The following is a 20,930-nucleotide window of genomic DNA, read 5'->3' on the forward strand; positions in this document are numbered from 1 at the left end:
GAACGCTTTCTAGATCTTCCAGAATCTGCACCTATTCCAGCTGTATTTCTTTGGATTGGTGCTTTTTATTTCATTCATTCATTCATTTTCTACCGCTTATCCTCACAAGGGTCGCGGGGGTGCTGGAGCCTATCTGAGCTGTCTTCGGGCGAGAGGCGGGGTACACCCTGGACTGGTGGCCAGCCCATCATTTTTGGACATTTTCCATTTACAGAACCAATCAAAATGGCCAATGGGAAAAAAATACATTAAATTTTGTTGTATGAAATAAATCACTAATTTGACAAGACATTAAATTGAAAAAATGAAATCTCTATTTTTTTTATTTACCTTTACAATACAAGTCAAAACGGCCAAAAAAAAACCAACAATAAAATTTAAAAAATGCAAAAATTCTCACCTTCTGTTACTTTTGTAGTGGAGTAACTCAGAGTAACTCATTACATTTTTTTTTAACTAATTACTTTTTTTAAAGTAACATGCCCAACACTGCTAATGACAGACAAAAGTTTATTGTTCATTTTTTAATTACTTTTTCATTCTCTCCAATATAATACTGTACTTGGACATTTATTATTGACCTGAGACATTTGGACAAATAAAACAAATTCTTGATACTTTCTGGCAATAGGCTCTACCGCGTGCGTTGGCAAACAAACAGGCAGAAGGGTATGAAGGTCTGAGGAGGAGGAGGAGGCTTCACCATCACGCAAAGTACCATCCAGGATGAAAGAAAGCAAAAGATGGCATGAAGATATACTCTATGTCACTCAGTAAGTATACAGCTTGCATGCAGCTTCACTTCAAAAACATTATTAGTAGTCATAGTAGTAGTACTAGTATGTGCAAATGACTTCATCTTGCATGTAAGTGCACTTTCACAGCTTTGGAAAACAGATCACTCCAAAACAAAAAGCATTAGATGAATAGTACAAATTTGCAGCAGTTTTTCCCTCACAAGTAAGTCTTCAATCATAGCTGACCACAAGTAGCAGCTTCTCAAAAACTGCTGTAAAAAACAAACAACAACAACCCATAATACAAATAATGCCTTCATTCATTTAATCACCGAGCCTATAAAAACACACTGCTATCAATAGCTGTGGCTGTAGGCAACCTCCTGGTGTAGTTTTTATTTTTAATGAATTCCACAAGCACGCTGTAGCTACGTTTAAAGCAGAGGTGTCCAAAGTGTGGCCCAGGGGGCCATTTGGGGCTTACAGCTGTTATTTTAACGGCCTGTAGTACATACTAAAAATATTAATAAACAGTAACAACAACAGCAAAAATTTTAAAAATCAGCAGTAATGCGACAAGAAAAATCACAATTTTATGAGAATGATGTACAACATCATTCTCATAAAATTATGATTTACGAGAGAAAGTTTAAAAATATTATGTTAAAAATACTTTTTTTGCTGTAAACAAAAACTAAATCAAGTTGTAATAAAAAATAGGTTAGGAAAAATATATTCCATAAAATCATAATATAAGAGTAGAAAATTTACTTGAAAGTTTAAATAGTTGGGAAAAACAACAGCAGGAATGGGAAAAAAATGCTGTCATTTTATGAGAAGAAAATAAAAATATTAAGATTTATTATATATTAATATTATATAAATATTAAAAATTGTACTATAACAAGAAAAAAGTCTCAATTTTAAAATTGTGAAAAATAATGTCAATTTAGCAGCATGAAGTTGAAATAGACATTTGTTTTTTTTTTAATTAACAAAATGAACGTGATTGGGGGAAAGTTATATTACGGGAATAAAGTCAAAATATGATAGAAATAATGTCATACTAGTATGAGGAGAAAATTTACAAGAAGAAAGCTGAAGTAGTTGGAAAAAAAGAGTATAATTGGATATATTTTAGATTAAGAAAAAAAAAGTTGTAATTTAATGAGAATAAAATTGTAATGTTATGTGGTAAAATAATGTAATTTTAGTAGCACAGAATTGAAATATTAAAAAATAAAATTAATCCTGATATGAGAAAATTGCGATTTTTAGCAAATGAGTTTGGATAAAAAGTGATCATATTATAGGAATAAAGTCATAATATTAAGAGAAGAAGAGATGCAGTGTTTTCATAAAATAATTATAACTTCTTAGCATATCTACATCTGTTGCTTTTCAATTTTTAAAAATGGCAAAGTTGCATCCTTTCATTTTTCACTAAGCGTCCCTGACAGGAAAGACATTGGACACCCCTTCTTTAAAGCATCATGACTTGTCCTCATCCAGCAGCTCTATCTAACTCTGCATGCGCTTTCAAATGTTGCCATACTAGCTCATCGCCGCTATTATTGCTGACCCAGCACGGTCCTTGCCGCTAGTACAACATTGGTTCTGCAGCTGTCACGTGTTCATAAAGATAGCTACAATTGTGTTTAAAAATGAACATCCTCACACAGCAGCCACCATCTGAGGCAACAAACCCAAAAGTGACTGCCTCAAAATGTCCCATAGAGCTCAGGAAATGAAAGAAATACAAATTTATAAAGCTAAAAACTTGTAAGAGAGTAGGGTTGTCCTTCAGAGACTTCACTTTTCCCTTCAAAAGCAAAATGTTCACAGAGGATTCATCACAGCATTCCAAACCCTTTGGCATACGTGATGGCCTTGAGGAGTCTTTCTCGCAGCTTTTCCTTGGAGGAATATTCCGGAAGCAGCAGTGCATTGAAACAAGTGTGAGAGGTTGGTAACCTGCAAAATGCAAAATAAACCCTTAACACAATGTCTCACTCGCAAAGCTGTAAACCAATGGTGTCCAAAGTCAGATATGGGGGCCATTTGTGGCCTGCGGCATTCAAAAAATAGAATTTAACAAGAAATAAAAAATAAAAAAAAACAACAGCCAAAAATTGAAAAACTCGACGAGAAAAAGTCCTAATTTAACGAGAATAACATCTTAATATTGGTAGGGGACAAAAAATCCAAAGCTACATGGCCCAGTGTGGAGAAGTGATTGCCCTCCCTGAGGTGAATTGAGATCTATCCGTATGGAAAAGATTGTAAAGCCATTTCTAAACATTTGGGACTCCAGCCAACCACAGTGAGAGCCATGGATGACTCATCCAAGAGGTCACAAAAGACCCCGCAACAACAGCCAAAGAACGGCAGGGCTCACTTGCCTCGTTTAATGTCAGTGTACATGACTCCACCATAAGAAAGACACATGGCAAAAAAGGTCCAAGTCCAAAACCACTAAGCCCCGTCTCAATTTTACCAGATGATCTCCAAGACCTTTGGGAAAACTCTGCGGTCCGATGAGACAAAAGTTGATGTTTGAACTACATCTGATTTAAAAGTAACACCGCATTTCAGAAAAAGAACATCATAGCAACAGTAAAATATGGTGGTGGTAGTGTGATGGTCTGGGGCTGTTTTGCTACTTGAGGACCTGGAAGACCTGCTGTGATAAATGGAACCATGAATTCTGCTGAAGGAGAATGTCCGACCAACTTGAAACCAACTTGGGTTCCACAGCGCTGTAAGAGACTCATTGCAAGTTATCACAAATGCTTGATTGCAGTTGTTGCTGCTAAGGGTGGCCCAACCAGCTATTAGCTTTAGGGGGCAATCACTTTTTCACACCACTGTATGTGTTGCTTTCCAAAATATCAAAGTTTAATCCTTTAATTTTTCACTATGTGGCCCTCATTGGGAAGATGTTTGGACACCACCTGGTGTAAATATGATAATATATTATATATTGTAAAATAATATAAGTAATATATTGTAAAATCAAATATTCAGTACTATGTGTTCGTACCTGTCAGTGTCTGGGCCGTTTTTGGCGATGATCATTTTTAGTTTTCCAAGCCCGCCCACCGGCGCTCTGTCCGTGCCCGTGGTAAACTGAAGAAACAGTTTCTTCTGCTCCTTTCCGAACGAGTGGATGGTTTCCCAAAAGTCCCTCCGGGAACAAAATCCAATAATTATTGTGAGTCCATGTGTACGCACAGCAAAGACATTTCTTGGGGATGATTTTGCAAGGTCCATAAGGGCATGCCTGGGGGAGTTTGGCGTGGACATACTGTAAGTTTGTTTGTTTTTCATAATATTGCAAATCTCTTTATTCTAATAAAAAAAAGCTATTCGGTGTGAATATTATGACATTATTGTCATAAAATTGTCCTTTTTTTGTTGTTAGAATACAATTTTTTTCTTTTCATATTTTGGCTTTGATCTTTTGAAAATACAGCTGTTTCTTTTTCTGATGATTTTTTATTTTCATTTTTAAACTTTCAACTTTCTTTCTTTCTTTCAAGTTTTCATCTCAAAATTATGACTTTATTTCCAAAATATTTTGACTATATCCTTATCTTTTTTCCATAATCCAAAAAAATGTTTTGTTTCTGATTTACAATCTAAAAAATATTATAATATAATTTAATAATAATATTAAATATAAATTTAATATTCGCTAATAGTTATTATTTTTCCTCATAACATTATAACACAATTCTTTTTTCATTAGATTACAACTGTTCTTCTCTAAATTTGGACTTTATTCTTATAAAATTACTGCAGATTTTTCCAGTTTTGCTTTAGTTGTTTTTAGTTTCCTTGTGAAATTATATTTTTAGAATGTGCAACAGGCCAATATAAAGCAGCCACAGGCCACAAATAGACCTCAGGCCACAGTTTGGACACCCCTGCACTAGGTTGTATTTGATGTTTACAAACATCAAGACAAACTAGTCTTTTTTTCCGTACCATAAGTGGCACTTTTTGCATGGTTTGGCTGGTCCTGTGACTTGTACTCCAGAGTGCCTTATATTACTGTGTTTTTTTCGACAACTTACTTGATAACTTGAGTATCTTTGCTATAACCTCCATCATATTCTGTGGTCTTCTCCAGGGCCTCAAAGTCAAGTTTCTGTGAGAGCACAGCAGAGGTGAGTCGTAAAATAAACAAAACCTTGCCGTGCTGAAAGCAGGCGACGTTTACTTCCTCACCCTGCTTCCACAGATAAGCAGCTCTACTTCCTCGGGTCTGAACAAGTATTTCATGGGGGACTCGCTGGTGACCATGAGGAAGCCCTTCTTGAAAGCTCGGAACTGCACCTCCACGCTCTTGTTCAGGATGTAGTCGGCATACAGCTCCACAAACTCCTGTGGAGAACAAAATGGATTATTTCAACGCAACCACTGCTACACTCCAAAACCAACATCTCACTTGTCTGTTCTCCTTAGAAACTGGAATGTCCTCTCCTTCCTCCTTTAGGTCATACAAGACCGGGCTTCCAAAAAGGTCTGTGTGGGATATCTGGAAGGTGAGCGCCATGTCTTCCTCCACATTGCCACCATAGTCCAGAAGCTCCTTCAGACTCTGGTATAGAACCTGCAACACAACAAGCCGGTTGTCAGGTACAACTGATCTCATGAGGTATTGGCATGGAGACCAATTCAGGAAGTGGCCTACAGTATGTATAACTTGATTATACCTGTATGTACCAATCATGGTGAAAATCTGACCATATGGAACTTATTATTGTTAACGTTTACAGCAAGGGTGGCCCATTCTAAAAATATTATTCATCAATCCAAAAACAACAGCAAAAATTGAAAAATCTGCAGTCATTTTACAAGAATAAAGTTAAATTATTAAAGCTATTAAACCTATAATGCTCATTTTCGGCCCTTTGTATTGAGTTGTGGACTCCTATAGAGCAGCTACACACAATATCCAGCACAGAAAGCTTTCTAGATCTTCCAGAATATGCACCGATTCAGCTGTATTTCTTTGGATTTCGTGGCTGCCACGGAAACAGCCTTTTTTAATGTTTCCACCCATGACCTGCCTACATAAAAAGCATAATAGGTCCCATTTAAAAGAAATTAGCTGTACTTTAAAAAAATTTTTGAGCTTATACTGATATTATGAGGAAAAATAATGTCAAAATGTTTATGCTTAGTATTAAGTATGTATATAGTATAAAGTATTTAGAATAAAGTATTTTGTATATTGTATATAGTATATAGTATGTAACGAATAAAGTTGTAATTTGAAGGAAATTAGGTTGCGCAAAAATTTTTTTTGTCTTATATTATGGGTTTCATGAGAAGAACGTCATAATAACATGAGGAAAAACATAATTTCAGTAGCATATTGTTTACATATTAAAGAAAAAGTCATTTATTGTGAAAAACAAACAAAACAACAAATGGTAACATGGTAAATTTGGGCAAATTACGTTGCGGAAAAATATATATTATGGAAATGAGGTAAAAAAAATATGAGAATAAAGTCATAATATTACAAGAAATACCTGTGAAAAAGGCAAAATTTTCCAAATTTAAAGGGGAGGAGAGCTGAGTGAGCTTTAGTTGTTTGGTTGTTCGAGACCACTGAAATTTTTGCTGGAACTGATGTGCTTGCAAATTTTAGCTTCAGCTATTTCTTCTCTTTAGCCTTTAGTCTTCCTGGTTGGGGGAAGTAATCTGTGATCCCACAATTTGAAAGGTTTACAAATGGTATTTGAAAAAAATCTGAGCAATATACTTAGTTACGGTGCTGGACTCTATCATCAAGGATGATTGATGGAGAGCCCGGAAGGAAAGTGAAAGTTAAAAATCCATCTGTCGTGTGTTTGTCCCTTGTCCAACCTTTTTCCAGGAGTCATGTCTAAGTGTTGTGCAACTCTGTGCTGAGTTGATGTGTGAAGAAGGCCTTCTATGAGAAGTTATTAGACTCAATCTAAAGGTGTAATAATAATAATCTGTAACAACAACTTGTTGGGACCAACAGAAGAACGCTACTGTACCGGGTGTGAATCCGGGAGATCCAAATAGGTGCCCCTCTTGCCCATGAGCTTCCTGTAGACCACCATTGGGAAGTGCACATCCAGGATGCAATTGTTGTAAATGGCCAGGCCCAGTACGATGCCGACCAGCGTGTACTGGGCCTCGTTCTCCAGGGAGGACGAATTGAACCAGAAGAGCTTGGTGTCGTCGTCGTAGGTGAACATTCCTGCAGTACGGACAAAGACCAAGGTACCAAAGACAAAGGCAAGGAGGCTTAGATCAGGAATGTTACAATAAGGTGAGTACGATAAGTTTATAGGTAATCAGGTTCACTGACATTGCTGTGAAAACACGTACACAAGCTTTGTTGTTAATGTTTACAAAAGTGTGTATTCTGAGTTAATTAGGATAACACATATGCTAGGTTGATTGGACTCTAATTTGTCTTTGATGTTTACACAACATCCCTCATTCCCTCTGTCATCAATTCTGTTCATAACTTTCTATGATCGAGTTGGTCTGAGAATCTCATCTCTGCTATTCGCAGATGATTCGGTCCTGATGGTCTGATCAATCCGAACTTCGGTGTTTGCTGGGGCGGTTTGCAGCTGAATATGAACCGTCTGGGACTGACTCAGCACCTCCAAATAGGAGGCCATGGTCAGAAAAGGGTGGGTTGCACCCTTCGGGTTGGGAGTGACATCTCGTCCCAAGTATTTCAGGGTCTTGTTCACGAATGACGAATGATCGACTGATTTTTGCAGCGTAACATTGTGTGTGTAACATTTACGGAAACAGTTGACTATGTATCGGTCCAGGGTTCAATTCCACCCTCAGCCATCTCTGTGTGGAGTTTGCATGTTCTCCCTGTGCATGCGTGGGTTTTCTCCGGGTACTCCGGTTTCCTCCCACATTCCAAAAACATGCTAGGTTAATTGGCGACTCCAAAATTGTCCATAGGTATGAATGTGAGTGTGAATGGTTGTTTGTCTATATGTGCCCTGTGATTGGCTGGCCACCAGTCTAAGGTGTACCCCGTGTCTCACCCGAAGACAGCTGGGATAGGCTCCAGCAGCCCCGCGACCCTCGTGAGGAAAAAGCGGTAGAAAATGAATGAATGAATGAATGAATGTATCGGTCCTGTGATTGACAGGTGACCAGTCCGGGGTGAGCTGGCATAGACTCCAGCCTCCTAAGTGACTTTTAATAGTATAGATGGCTACTTACCAATGTCCGGATTGAAGATTTCCTCCAAGACCAACTGGAAGAACTCCTTTGAAACACCTCCCTCGTCAACCCCTTGCTCCCCCTCAAACTCCACAAAGAGCTGTTTCTTCAGGTCGGATGGGTTCTCCATGGAGATCATCTCCAACTGCGACATGGGTGAAATCCAACAAGACAAACTCTAAAGTACTGCGGCAGGACTGACGGGTATACAACTCTGCGACTCACTCTGACGAGGGCGTCGTCGATTATGTGATCTCGGCGCACTTTGAGTTTGAGGTAGGGGTTGGGCTGCTGGCCCTGCACCATGCTGTAGAGGGCCGTGAGGCGGCGCTCGCTGTACATCCTTATCCTGTTGTCGTAGTACAGACCTTGGTTCTTGGTGACCACATTGAGGACGAAGGGGCAGGTCTGGAAGGAAAACTTAGTTTCCGCATCCACCTTAAAGAAGGTGAAATCCTTGTCCATTTCAACCACGTCGTTGAGGGACTCGTTGATGAAGTCCTCAAAGGGGATACGGGGCTTCCTGCTATCTACGGGTCGGACACCCAGCTCTTTCTCCAGAGGGTCCACCTGAGGACCCTTCTTATAGAGACGCTCCTCGCCCAGAAGCTCATGCAGGGTGAGCTCGTCCGAGTCGGGCTCCTCGCTGTCGTCATCTTCATTGTGCTCCACGTCCACGTCACCGCCCACGAGACTGGCGTAGAAGACCACTTTCAAACACTTGCAAGCCGCCACCACCGTCTCGTCTTCATTGACCAGGTTCTCCGCATCATACTCCTGGCTGATGACGGTGAAGGTGATGAGCTGCTGGAAGGTCTCCATCATGCGGCGGAGGTGAGGGAGGTCGTACTTTGACCACAGCTTGGACAACCTGGTCAACGCAGAAATCGGTAGCTTGCTCATGGCCTTGCAGAGCTGCGGCAACGCCACCTCCAGGTACTCTGGGCTGTGGAGGTTGCTGTTCTCCATCAGGATGACGAAGATGTTCAGGTAGTCTGGGTTTGTCTCGTAGGCATCCAGGTACTCCAGGTCAAGCTCCACGTTAGGAGTGAGGTAGACGAGAGCGTTGACCAGCGCCGCCTCCACCTGCTCGATGGTCTGAAGTCTATCGTAGACCCTCCGCACAGAGTCAATGTCCACCGTCACCTCATAGGCATCAACAGAAGAAAAAAAGACGCCGATCTGACCTGAATCCCGCTGGACCTCATCACTTGGAAGAGCTTCTGCATTGATATGTTCATCCTTACGGAAACTTTTTACCAAAGCACCAGCATTGGAGAACACCCTGCCGATGACGCGAATCAAAGAGGAGTAATCGCCTTCTTCTTCACAGACGCTCAGAATCATAAAAACTGTATTCTCTGTGAGGTAATGAATATCTGGAACGACACGAAACGAAACTAAATGTAGCGACTCATATGCTTGGGACACGGTCTGACAGTCGATCCTGCGGTACCTGAAAAGTCCTCCTTGGTGAGATCAGCTGGTTGCGGGTCAGATTCTGTCGGGGGAACCTTAGGCTGACAGAGTTTGGCATTGATCTTGCATAGCTCCAGAGCTCGGACCGCCGCCGAGTTTTTATCCAGCGGCTGGAAATCCCGACACGAGGCACAGAGCTCGTTTTTGCAGTTGCCATTTCCACAGCCTTCGGTTAACTGCCGAAAGTAGCGCTCGATGAGATGCTTTGCCGTTGTTCTGTTCCTAGGAAGGATATTTAGGACGTCAGTCTAATGAAGCATTAGCCATGAAGCTCTGTAGCTTACTGGGCTAAAAGCACGATACCATCATGATAGATTATTTGTGTGCCTTTGTTTATTTGTATAAATCAGGGGTGTCCAAACTTATTCCAGCCAGGACCACATCGTTAAACATGCTGTATAGTGCATGCTCAGAAGTTATAGACTTAAAAAAAGCTCTGTGATGTAGTTGAAAAAGCCTATCATTAGCATCAGCTATGCTGTTTTGTCCCCCCTTCCCCCATTTTTTTGTGGATTTTTTTCTCCCAAATATTTTAAATAAATAATTAATAATAATATTAATTATTTACAGTGCATCCGGAAAGTATTCACGGCGCTTCACTTTTTCTACATTTTGTCATGTTACAGCCTCATTCCAAACTGAATTAAATTAATCTCTTACCTCAAAATTCTACACAAAACACTCCATTATGACAATGTGAAAAAAGGTTTTTTTGACATGTTTTGAATTTATTAAAAATAGAAAACAAAAAAATCACATTTACAGTATTCACAGTATTCCCCAAAGTATTCACAGCCTTTGCTTAATACTTTGTTGATCCACCTTTGGCAGCAATTACAGCCTCAAGTCTTTTTGAATATGATCCCACAAGTTTAGCACACCTATCCTTAGGCAGTTTTGCCCATTCTTCTTTGCAATAAGTCTCAAGCTCCATCAGGTTGGATGGGAGACGTCTGTGCACAGCCATTTTCAGATCTCTCCAGAGATGTTCGATCGGATTCAAGTCTGGACTCTGGCTGGGCCACTCCAGGACATTCACGGAGTGGTTCTGAAGCCAATCTTTTGAGATCTTGGCTGTGTGCTAATGTCTACTGTCTATATGGTCAAGGTACATGACCAGTCTACTGAGGTCAAGAGCGCTCTGGAGCAGGTTTTCATCCAGGATATCTCTATATATTGCTGCATTCATTTTCCTTCTATCCTGACTAGTCTGCCAGTTCCTGCTGCTGAAAAACATCCCCACAGCATGATGCTGCCACCACCATGCTTCACTGTAGGGATGGTATTGGCCTGGTGATGAGCAGTGCCTGGTTTCCTCCAAACATGGCGCCTGGCATTCACACCAAAGAGTTCAATCTTTGTCTCATCAGACCAGAGAATTTTGTTTCTCATGGTCTGAGAGTCATTCAGGTGCTTTTTGGCAAATTCCAGACGGGCTGCCATGTTCCTTTTACTAAGGAGTGGCTTTCGTCTGGCCCCTCTACCATACAGGCCTGATTGGTGGATTGCTGCAGAGATGGTTGTCCTTCTGGAAGGCTCTCCTCTCTCCACAGAGGAACGCTGGAGCTCTGACAGAGTGACCATCGGGGCCTTGGTCACCTCCCTGACTAAGGCCCTTCTTCCCCGATCGCTCAGTTTAGAAGGCCGGCCAGCTCTAGGAAGAGTCCTGGTGGTTCCAAACGTCTTCCATTTACGAATAATGGAGGCCACTGTGCTCATTGGGACCTTCAAAGCAGCAGAATTTTTTCTGTATCCTTCCCCAGATTTGTGCCTCAAGACAATCCTGTCTCGCAGGTCTACAGACAGTTCTTTTGACTTCATGCTTGGTGTTTGTGCTCTGACATGCACAGTCAACTGTGGGACCTTATATAGACAGTTATTATATTTCCAAATCATGTCCAATCAACTGAATTTACTGCAGGTGGACTCCAATTAAGCTGTAGAAAGATCTCAAGGATGATCAGTGGAAAAAAGATGCACCTGAGCTCAATTTTGAGCTTCATGGCAAAGGCTGTGAATACTTATGTAAATGTGATTTTTTTGTTTTCTATTTTTAATAAATTCAAAACATGTCAAAAAAACCTTTTTTCACATTGTCATAATGGAGTATTTTGTGTAGAATTTTGAGGTAAGAGATTAATTTAATTCAGTTTGGAATGAGGCTGTAACATGACAAAATGTAGAAAAAGTGAAGCGCTGGGAATACTTTCCGGATATTTCTTATATATTTTTTATTTTCTTTTCTTCTTGTAACATTTTGACTTTAGTTTATTCCCATAATATTATAACTTTTTCCAAAAATGACTACTTTACTTGGTTTGTTTTTCTCATTACATTACAACTTTAAAAAATTTACTACACAAAGCGACTTACATTCGGCTGGATAACGAAACCTTCCTCGAGCCCTGTTGACAATCCCTGAAAGAAAGTTGCATAATATCATATACAGTAATATAGTCAATCATAATGAGAAATTCATGTTGGTTTACTGCTCTTCATACAAAGCCAAGCAGACAAAAAAACATGTCATTCATGCCAATGCCATGTGACAAGAAAATTTAAGAAAAAGTATACATGAACACACACAAAACTGAAAGTATATTTGAGATTATTCATTTTAAAAGAGGTGTATTTAAATCACGAATCATCAGTGTAGTATCACAAAAATACAAAATCTAACATCACAATTGTTATCCAATGTGCATAAAATCAGTTTCACCTTCTTGCTGCAATTAATAGTTTAATTTTATTTGGACCTAAATACGTTATACATCAGTATACATCACTATCGGCTACTGTGATGTGTCCAAAAGGAGTAGGAAGAAGAATTGCTACATCAATTCAGACATTTCCAGATTCCAGTTCCAAAACAAAATAAGATAATGATAAACCATATAATAATGTACAATACAGGTTATTTTTTGCTTTATTCATAATTTTTTATGTCTGAAATTTTACTAGGTCAACAATTAGTCGTTGTGATTTTAGAAATAAAGGGTTGGTATGTTTCGTGAGAATAAGCGGCGTAGAAAACGAATGAATGGATGGATTGATTGATTGGTGGGTATGTTCTCTAGAAGTGGCATTAAGCATTATCCCAACTGATCTGCAATTAGTCAATAACTGAAAATAACAAATTCAACAGTTAAAACACAGAGCCAAGCAGGTTTAGTTTGTGTTTTCAAAAACATTTTTAATTAATCAACATCACAGAACAAACAACACGGCCAAATATTCAGCAGTTTTCTTCTGACCTGAAAATATTATATGAATCACTGAAGCTGATAATCAAAAACAGAAAAGCAGTGAAAAACGTTCATACATTGGAGAACGTTCTAAAAACAATTCATATGAAGAACAAGCTTAAGTGACATGTTTTCTATTGTTTTTATTTTTGTTGTTCTTATTTTCAAGCAATATCCCTCGCACATTCCTTTCTTTGTTACTTACTTTTTCTTATTTATGTTATTGTTCTGTAGAATTGCACTTTTATGTTCCTGTAATTCTGCTTATACTGTTTTATAATTGAAGTTTGTAATAAAATATATATATATTTTAAAAAATGAACAAACACGTCAACAACACAGTCTGATCTTGAACACAACCCCAGCGCAGCAACACGGTAACGTCACTATGCTTAACTTGACATTTTAAAAGTGGACTCTCCCATATTAATTATGCACAACAACTAAACAACTAAAATAAATAATTAAACTGTTAAAACATGGAGCCAAGCACGTTTGTTTTGTGTTTAAGAAAACATTTTTAATTAAGCAACATCACAGAACAAACAACACGGCAGCAACACATCCTGATCTTGAACACACCCCCAGCACAGCAACACGGTGACGCCACTATGCTAACTTGACATTTTAAAAGTAGACTCACTCAAATTAATTTAGCACAAACACAATAAAAAGTCGTATTACTTCACTCACACGCACACACGCAAACTGTTACATGCAGTGATTTCACTTAGAATATAAGAAATAGTGACACCTGGGTGTCCGTGACGCTGCAAAAACAGATCTTGCTTTGCGGCATGCCGTCCACTCACTGTTTTACTGTTTGCGTCGAGTTTTGTTTTAAAAACACACGCGTACAAACAAAAAAATCCAGCGATAGTATAAAAATACAAAAACTTGACAGAAAGGTCAAGATAGTTTTAATGTAGAAATCACAACAACACACTCTCCTCTGCCATCTTGCCAAGGAGTAGTATCCCAACATGCACCGCGACATTCAACCCCTCCCATACCCACGAACTGGGCCACGGACCACTGCATCACGCTAGGAGTGCTCTCAAAATTATGTTTGCATTTAATTAAACACAGTTGTAAGTTGCGTGCTTTTCAATGACAATATGAAAGAAAATAACATTTATGATAATATATTTTTTCAGCTATATCACAAAACCAGATGCAGTTTTTTATTGATCCATGACTTCTTGGCTTATCGACACGTGTTTCTTTGCATCCTTTCATTTTTTCATGATATGGCTTTCGCTGGAAAAATGTTGGACACCCCCTGGAATAAGGCACAGTCAAACACAAGCAACCTGAGTAGCACAGTTGCAGTTTTCATCTTGGACACTAGAGGTCTCTATGAGCACACACACAGCTTCAACAAGGAATCAGCATTAATAACACAGTTAAAACTTGTCACTTTTTGACCCACTATGGTCCAGACTATGGGAACTTCTGTGCATGATATTACATTCAAATTAGAATTTCAAATGAAAAATATGCCTCATCCTCATTTAGTTGTGCCATTACAGCCAGAGATGAATCTCCATAACAGGAGTTTTATTGAGCCAGAGCTCGTTTCATCATTTCCAAAGCAATCAGTTTTTATGTTAAGTGGAGCATCAAGGTCAGGGCTGTTTAACACAGTGAGCGCTATTTCCTTCTATCAATCTACCATAACATCATTTCTTGAGGATTAGAAATGGACACGGAGGAATGGATCCTGTAACATATCAATTGACCTCATTTGTGTTGTTTCTAAGAAGTTATGTATATTTCAAGAAAAGCATTATCTCATGTACTGTACGTAGATGAAAAAGCCTATCATTTGTGTGTTTTTTCATACATTTTCTAAATATTTTGACTTCGTAATAATCTGATATTTTCTTCCTGTAATATTATGACTTCACTACGCATTACATTTTGACTTTATTCCCATAATATTATAACTCTCTCCCCAACCTAATATTCAAAAAAGGATTTCTCATCATATTATGAACTTTTTTTTTACTATAATTGTATTATTTTGTCTCACAATTGTTCTCACAGTGTTCTATTTCTGCTGTCATGGCTGTAATGCCTAGTTCCATTTTCTTCTTGTAACTTTTTTCCTCATCCTGATTTTATTCTCATACTATTTGGGACATGAGATTTTTTATAACTACTAAAATTTTGGGGTTTTTTCTCCTAATATTAAATTTTTATAAAATTGGGACTTCTTTTTGTTAGAATGTGAAATTTTTGTCTTTATTTTTGCTATATTCTTGTAAAATTGTAGCTGTTTTTCTGTTTTTCTCTTGCTGATTTTGTTGTTTTATTTTTATTTTTCAAGTATTTCAACTTCTTTTAAATGTTTTCCTCATAATTACGACTTTATTCCCATAATATTTTGACTTTATTTCTGTGACAGCTATTTCTGTAACTTTTTTCACAGCCTAATACTCCAAAACTATTTATTTGTTTTATTTGTCTCTCATTTACAATGAAATGAAATCATATCTTTTTTTGACTAGTTCTAATATATGCAACAAAAAGTACATTTTTTGTGCCTCCTAATATTACAACATTATTCTTGTAAAATTGCAACTTTTGTCTCGTTAGAATACAATTTTTTTCCTCTTAATAGTTTGACTTTATTTTGACTTCAAATTTCTTGTTGTTTTTGTTTACATTTTCCATCTATTTCCACTTTCTTCTTGTAACTTTTTTTGCATTTTTTCCTGGAAATATTTTGGTACTGCTGTATACTGTAATGTGAGTGTGAATGGTTGTTTGTCTATATGTGCCCTGTGATTGGCTGGCCACCAGTCCAGGGTTTTACCCCGCTCTCGCCCGAAGACAGCTGGGATAGGCTCCAGCATGCCCTGGTGAGGATAAGCGGTATAGAAACTGAATGGATGAATGAATGAATGTTGGACAGTTGTTCACCAGCCAGGGACAAGAGTCCTGAATCCAGTTGAGAAGATTCCTCCTTGGATGGGCTGCTATCTCAGATCCACCTCCAGCCTTCACAGGATATTTGGGATTCCTGTCAATCCAGTCCAGTCAGGAATTATTATTATTTGTATTATTATTATTTAGTCAAGAAATATTGATGTTCTGCTTTTGGGTGGACGTTTGATTGATGTGCTTTTGGAAAGGCACTAACTAAGCGGTCAGACTCATGATGACTTAAATGCTTTGAGTCACCGTCTTTATTTCATTTCTTCCAGGCGTTTTCTTTTTGGGATGCCATCCAACAGCACCACGCTGCTGTTGGAACACGGGGCTGTATATTGGATGGGAAATAGCTCAAATAGCTAAAAACATTGTCTTGCATGTGAAAGGTAGCCATTGGTCAGCTTTGAGTTCCCAGAATGTTCACTTTATCATTGACGCCCAACTCTCATAAATGGCCTGAAACAGGGGTGTCCAAACTTTTTCCGTTCAGGGCTGCAAACTGAAAAATCATAGCATGCAAGTGATGTTTTGCATTTTGCAAAGCAAGCCATGTAGCTATGCTAAGAAAACCTCAGGCCGCACGTATGCACAGCATACACATATTTATTTCCCTTTTCTGTGCATTCCAGTGTGAGAAAATGAGTTAATATAAGCTAGCTAACAACAGCCATCATGAGAAATACCTATTTTGACGCTATACGTAGCTCTCATAAAAAACTCATAGAAATGCCAACAGTGTTCCATTAGTATAACTGACTTGTATATTAACAAAGCTACAGCCATATTATTATTGTAGCAGCTGACATGAAAGACTACAAACTAAAACGACACCTGTGCTGAAAGACACAGCCATCCCAAGGAGAGCGGACATCGTAAGTGTTGTCGCTGTATCTATGCTGCTGTTGTTGACAGAACTAGCCTAAGTGTGTGTGTCAAGGGGGGCTCAAAAAAAATTTGGTTAGTGTTTTAAATCATCAAAATATGACAAGACACTGCAACCATTACATGTTATCATCAGTGTACATGTTAATGCGTGATCACAGCATGGATATCAAACCATGCAATGTTGTTAGAGGTTTATTTTTAGAGGCGTGTATGCCAAAGACAGCATTGTAAGCTAGCTGAAATGAATGAACACAAAAGGGAAAGAAATATGTATTCATATTTTACATAAGGGGGCGGCACGACGGTCTAGTGGTTAGCGCGCAGACCTCACAGCTAGGAGACCAGGGTTCAATTCCACCCTTGGCCATCTCTGTGTGGAGTGTGCATGTGTGGGTTTTCTCCGGGTACTCCGGTTTCCTCCCACATTCCAAAAACATGCTAGGTTAATTGGTGACTCCAAATTGTCCATAGGTATGAATGTGAGTGTGAATGGTTGTTTGTCTATATGTGCCCTGTGATTGGCTGGCCACCAGTCCAGGGTGTACCCCGCCTCTCGCCAGAAGACAGCTGGGATAGGCTCCAGCACCCCCTGCGACCCTCCTGAGGAAAGAGCGGTAGAAAATGAATGAATTAATTTTACATAAGGATGGTGAATGACGGGCAAAATTCCCCAAAAAGTGCAGTTCCCCTTTAAGACAATGACAGTGGTTTGCCCCCTTCCTGATTTCAGATTTGTCACACTTAAAAGTTTCAGACTGTCCAACAAATGTAAATATTAGTCAGTGACATCACAAAATGCTGTTCATTCATTCATTCATTTTCTACCGCTTTTTCCTCACGAGGGTCACGGGGGGTGCTGGAGCCTATCCCAGCTGTCTTTGGCCAAGTGGCAGGGTACACCCTGGACTGGTCGCCAGCCAATCACATATAGACAAACAACCATTCACACTCACATTCATACCTATGGACAATTTAGAGTCGCCAATTAACCTAGCATGTTTTTGGAATGTGGGAGGAAACCGGAGTACCCGGAGAAAACCCACGCATGCACGGAAAGAACATGCCAAGGGTGGAATTGTACCCTGGTCTCCTAGCTGTGAGGTCTGCGCGCTAACCACTAGACCGCCGTGCCGCCTACAAAATGCTGTTTTTAAACTTTATTATTACGTTGAAAAAATTCCAAAGCTCCATGTCCGTTTGTGGAAAAAGTGATTACTCCTAAAGCTAATAACTGAAAAGCAACAACTGCAATCAAGCGTTTTAGCATTATTTTACACATGAAATAACATGCCCATGGTCACCTGTACTCTCCTATTCCCAATATAGTAAACTTAATAACAGAAAATAAGACATAAATAAGACTTGTGCTGATGTGTCTTGCTGTATATGTTCTACCTTCAGTGATGACCACAGCGAGACCAATGAACAGATTATGTTATATATATTATGTAAAGCATATACAAATGTCAGCAATATATTTGAACGACACAGATATATGTGGAAACGATGTGATATGATACGACCCTGATATCGATATCATATCAATGTTTGGATCGATCCGCCACCTTAGCGGACAGTGGAGTCCAGGAACACCGCGTGGCACTTTGGAAGCTCGGGAGCAGTCAGGATGGGCTCAAGGAGGAGGGCCTTGGCTCTCACATTTCCATCGGAGTGAGACCTCTAACCCGTTCAAGTGGCTCCCGAGTGTGCAAAGGCTGCGCGCTTTCGCTGATCCACACAATTTAAGCTAGCGCAGAAGCCTTCAAGGCAGTTGTATCCATGTTGTTTTTAGATCGACTAACTGGGCGGCCCGAGCCCAAAGCGTGCCTCCCCACTGTCTCAGCATCCTTCCAGAAGTAGAAGGAAAAAAGGGAGAAGCCCTAACACGCTCAACTTTTTCTCCGGCCGCGAAGAAGAGGCGTCGACATGGATGAAAAGGAGATGTTTTCGTGTTCAAACGAAGCCGAGGAGGGGTTGTAAAGATGATAACTTAGCCGCTAGCTTGAGTAGTTGTTAGCGTGCGAGGAAAAGTTGGCGAAGAAGTCAAAAGTTGTTGGCCATGGCGAGCGGAGTGGCTTCCAAAGTCAAGAGGCCGAGGAAGAAGAAAAGTAAAGAGTACAAAACCAGAACCGTGCACGCCAACATTCTCTACGAGCACGTCAAGGGGGAGGAGAACCCGAACCGACACTACGCCGATAACAAGATCAAGACCACCAAGTACACCCTGCTCTCCTTCCTGCCCAAGAACCTCTTCGAGCAGTTCCACCGCTTTGCCAATGTCTACTTTGTCTTCATTGCTCTGCTCAACTTTGTCCCGGTTGTCAACGCCTTCCAGCCCGAACTAGCCCTGGCCCCGGTCGTCTTCATCCTGTCCGTCACTGCCATCAAGGACCTGTGGGAGGACTACAGGAGACACAGGTCTGACAAGGAGATCAATCACATGGACTGTCTGGTGTACAGCAGGTAAGCACATATTGGACTTGCATTGGGCTCTCATGGCGCATTCAATTCAGGACACTTAGCCTCTCATCCCAGCAGGCTTCGTTTCATGCTCAAAGACTAGATAGGACAGTTTATCTAGTTCATGCTCAAAGACTAGTTGGGACACACACCAGTCAGACTAAATAGGACAGCCAGTCTAGTTCATACTCAACGACTAGATAGGACAGTTAGTCTAGTTCATGCTCAAAGACTAGGTAGGACAGTTTGTCTCGTTCATACTGAAAGACTATATAGTATAGAACAGCTGGACTAGTTCATGCTCAAAGACTCGGTGGGATTCACACCGGTCAGACTAGATAGGACAGCCAGTCTAGTTCATACTCAACAACTAGGTAGGACTGTTAGTCTAGTTCATGCTCAAAGACTAGGTGGGACACACAACCAGTCAGACTAGATAGGACAGTTTGTCTCATTCATACTGAAAGACTATATACGTAGGATAGAACAGCTGGACTAGTTCATGCTCAAAGACTTGGTGGGATTCACACCGATGAACTAGACTAGCTAGTCTAGTTCATGCTCAACGACTACGTAGATAGGACAGCTAGTCTAGTTCATGCTCAAAGACTAGGTGGGACACACACCAGTCAGACTAGGTAGGACAGTTTGTCTCTTTCATACTGAAAGACTATATAGGATAGAACAGCTGGACTAGTTCATGCTCACAGACAAGGTGGGGCACACACCAGTCCGACTGAATAGGACAGTTGTAGACTTGTTTACGGTCAAAGACTAGGTGGGACACACACTAGTCATACTAGATAGGACAGTTAGTCTAGTTCAGGGGTCAGCAACCTGCGGCTCCAGAGGCTCTTCAGCTTCTTTGTTGTGGCTCCCTTTGCAATGTTTGAATATTTTTTAACACCCGAGTGGGGAAAATGCATGTCTTTGTAATGAGTTTAAAAAAATCCAACTTTGTGTGAGACCATGAATGCATCCTGACTGAGTTCTGACAGCAGACAGGATGCTATTCAGTTCTCTCTCACACAAGTAAACATGAAGGAAAATAAGTAATACTTTACCATGGGCTGCACGGCGTACGAGTGGTTAGCGCGCAGGCCTCACAACTAGAAGACCCGAGTTCAATTCCACCCTGTGTTTGCATGTTCTCCCCGTGCATGTGTGGGTTTTCTCCGGGTACTCCGGTTTCCTCCCACATTCCAAAAACATGCTAGGTTAATTAGCGACTCCAAATTGTCCATAGGTATGAATGTGAGTGTGAATGGTTGTTTGTCTACGTATATGTGCCCTGTGATTGGCTGGCCACCACTGAATGGTGAAGTAATACTTTCCCAGAACTACTTGATAATTCCAAAAAATATATTAGAGATCATTTTTTAAAAAAACTGGTGCATGGGAACTTGTTTGCGCCAGAGTAAACAAATCAGGTAAGTTTACTGTACTTTACACATATATTTATGTAAGTTTATCTCCAATACTAGCAAGAGTACTCCAACTCGTCTTTTGTTATCTGAACTACTTTGATACCCCCTAATTGTTTTAAACATATGTTTTGCGGCTCCAGGTTATTTTTCTTTAGTGTGCAAGGGGGTAAAATGGCTCTTTTCATAGTAAAGGTTGCCGACACCTGGTCTAGTTCATACTCAAAGACTAGATAGGATAGGACAGCTAGTCTAGTTCATGCTCAAAGACTAGGTGGGACACACACCAGTCAGACTAGTTAAGACAGCTAGTCTCGTCCATGCTCAAAGACGAGGTGGGACACACACCAGTCAGACTAGATAGGACAGCCAGTCTAGTTCATGCTCAAAGACTATATAGGACAGCTAGTCTAGTTCATGCTCACAGACAAGGTGGGGCACACATCAGTCAGACCGGATAGGACAGTTGTAGACTTGTTCACGGTTAAAGACTAGGGTGGACACTCACCAGT

At 40.0% G+C, this 20,930-nt stretch overlaps 2 protein-coding genes across 3 annotated transcripts in view; one reads left to right on the top strand and one right to left on the bottom strand.

Moving 5' to 3' along the window:
* Nucleotides 1-957: 957 nt before the first annotated feature.
* On the bottom strand, nt 958-13,685 carry ube3a (ubiquitin protein ligase E3A). Of its 2 annotated transcripts, none has more exons than XM_058073424.2 (11): nt 13,522-13,685; nt 11,838-11,882; nt 9,442-9,686; nt 8,211-9,364; nt 7,986-8,130; nt 6,779-6,984; nt 5,191-5,355; nt 4,971-5,126; nt 4,817-4,890; nt 3,781-3,924; nt 958-2,711 (listed from the first exon to the last, which is right to left on the bottom strand). In XM_058073424.2, coding segments are annotated over exons 2-11 (2,412 nt in total). In that variant the 5' UTR covers nt 11,840-11,882; nt 13,522-13,685; the 3' UTR covers nt 958-2,590. The 2 variants fall into 2 exon arrangements, with proteins under 2 accessions (XP_057929407.2, XP_057929408.2); XM_058073425.2 differs by having other exon boundaries at nt 13,464-13,685.
* A 4,429-nt stretch (nt 13,686-18,114) lies between these two features.
* Nucleotides 18,115-20,930, top strand: part of atp10a (ATPase phospholipid transporting 10A) — a 42,731-nt gene continuing 39,915 nt past the window's right edge. Inside the window, exon 1 of the mRNA XM_058074133.2 lies at nt 18,115-18,997. Coding sequence (XP_057930116.2) covers nt 18,594-18,997 — 404 coding nt within the window. The 5' untranslated portion in view covers nt 18,115-18,593. The remainder of the gene's footprint in view (nt 18,998-20,930) is intronic.

The sequence above is a fragment of the Doryrhamphus excisus genome, linkage group LG4 (assembly GCF_037039965.1).
Source record: "Doryrhamphus excisus strain RoL-2023G ecotype Guam linkage group LG4, RoL_Dexc_Guam_v1.1, whole genome shotgun sequence".
Classification (NCBI taxonomy): domain Eukaryota; kingdom Metazoa; phylum Chordata; class Actinopteri; order Syngnathiformes; family Syngnathidae; genus Doryrhamphus; species Doryrhamphus excisus.

Bases quoted from the DNA above. Each gene is read 5' to 3' on its own strand.
- ube3a (XM_058073424.2), bottom strand. The intron at 8,131-8,210 runs GTGAGTCGCAGA...CCCATGTCGCAG, and splicing joins TCGACGACGCCCTCGTCAGA to TTGGAGATGATCTCCATGGA. The intron at 5,356-6,778 runs GTACAGTAGCGT...GTTGTGTTGCAG, and splicing joins ATCTCCCGGATTCACACCCG to GTTCTATACCAGAGTCTGAA.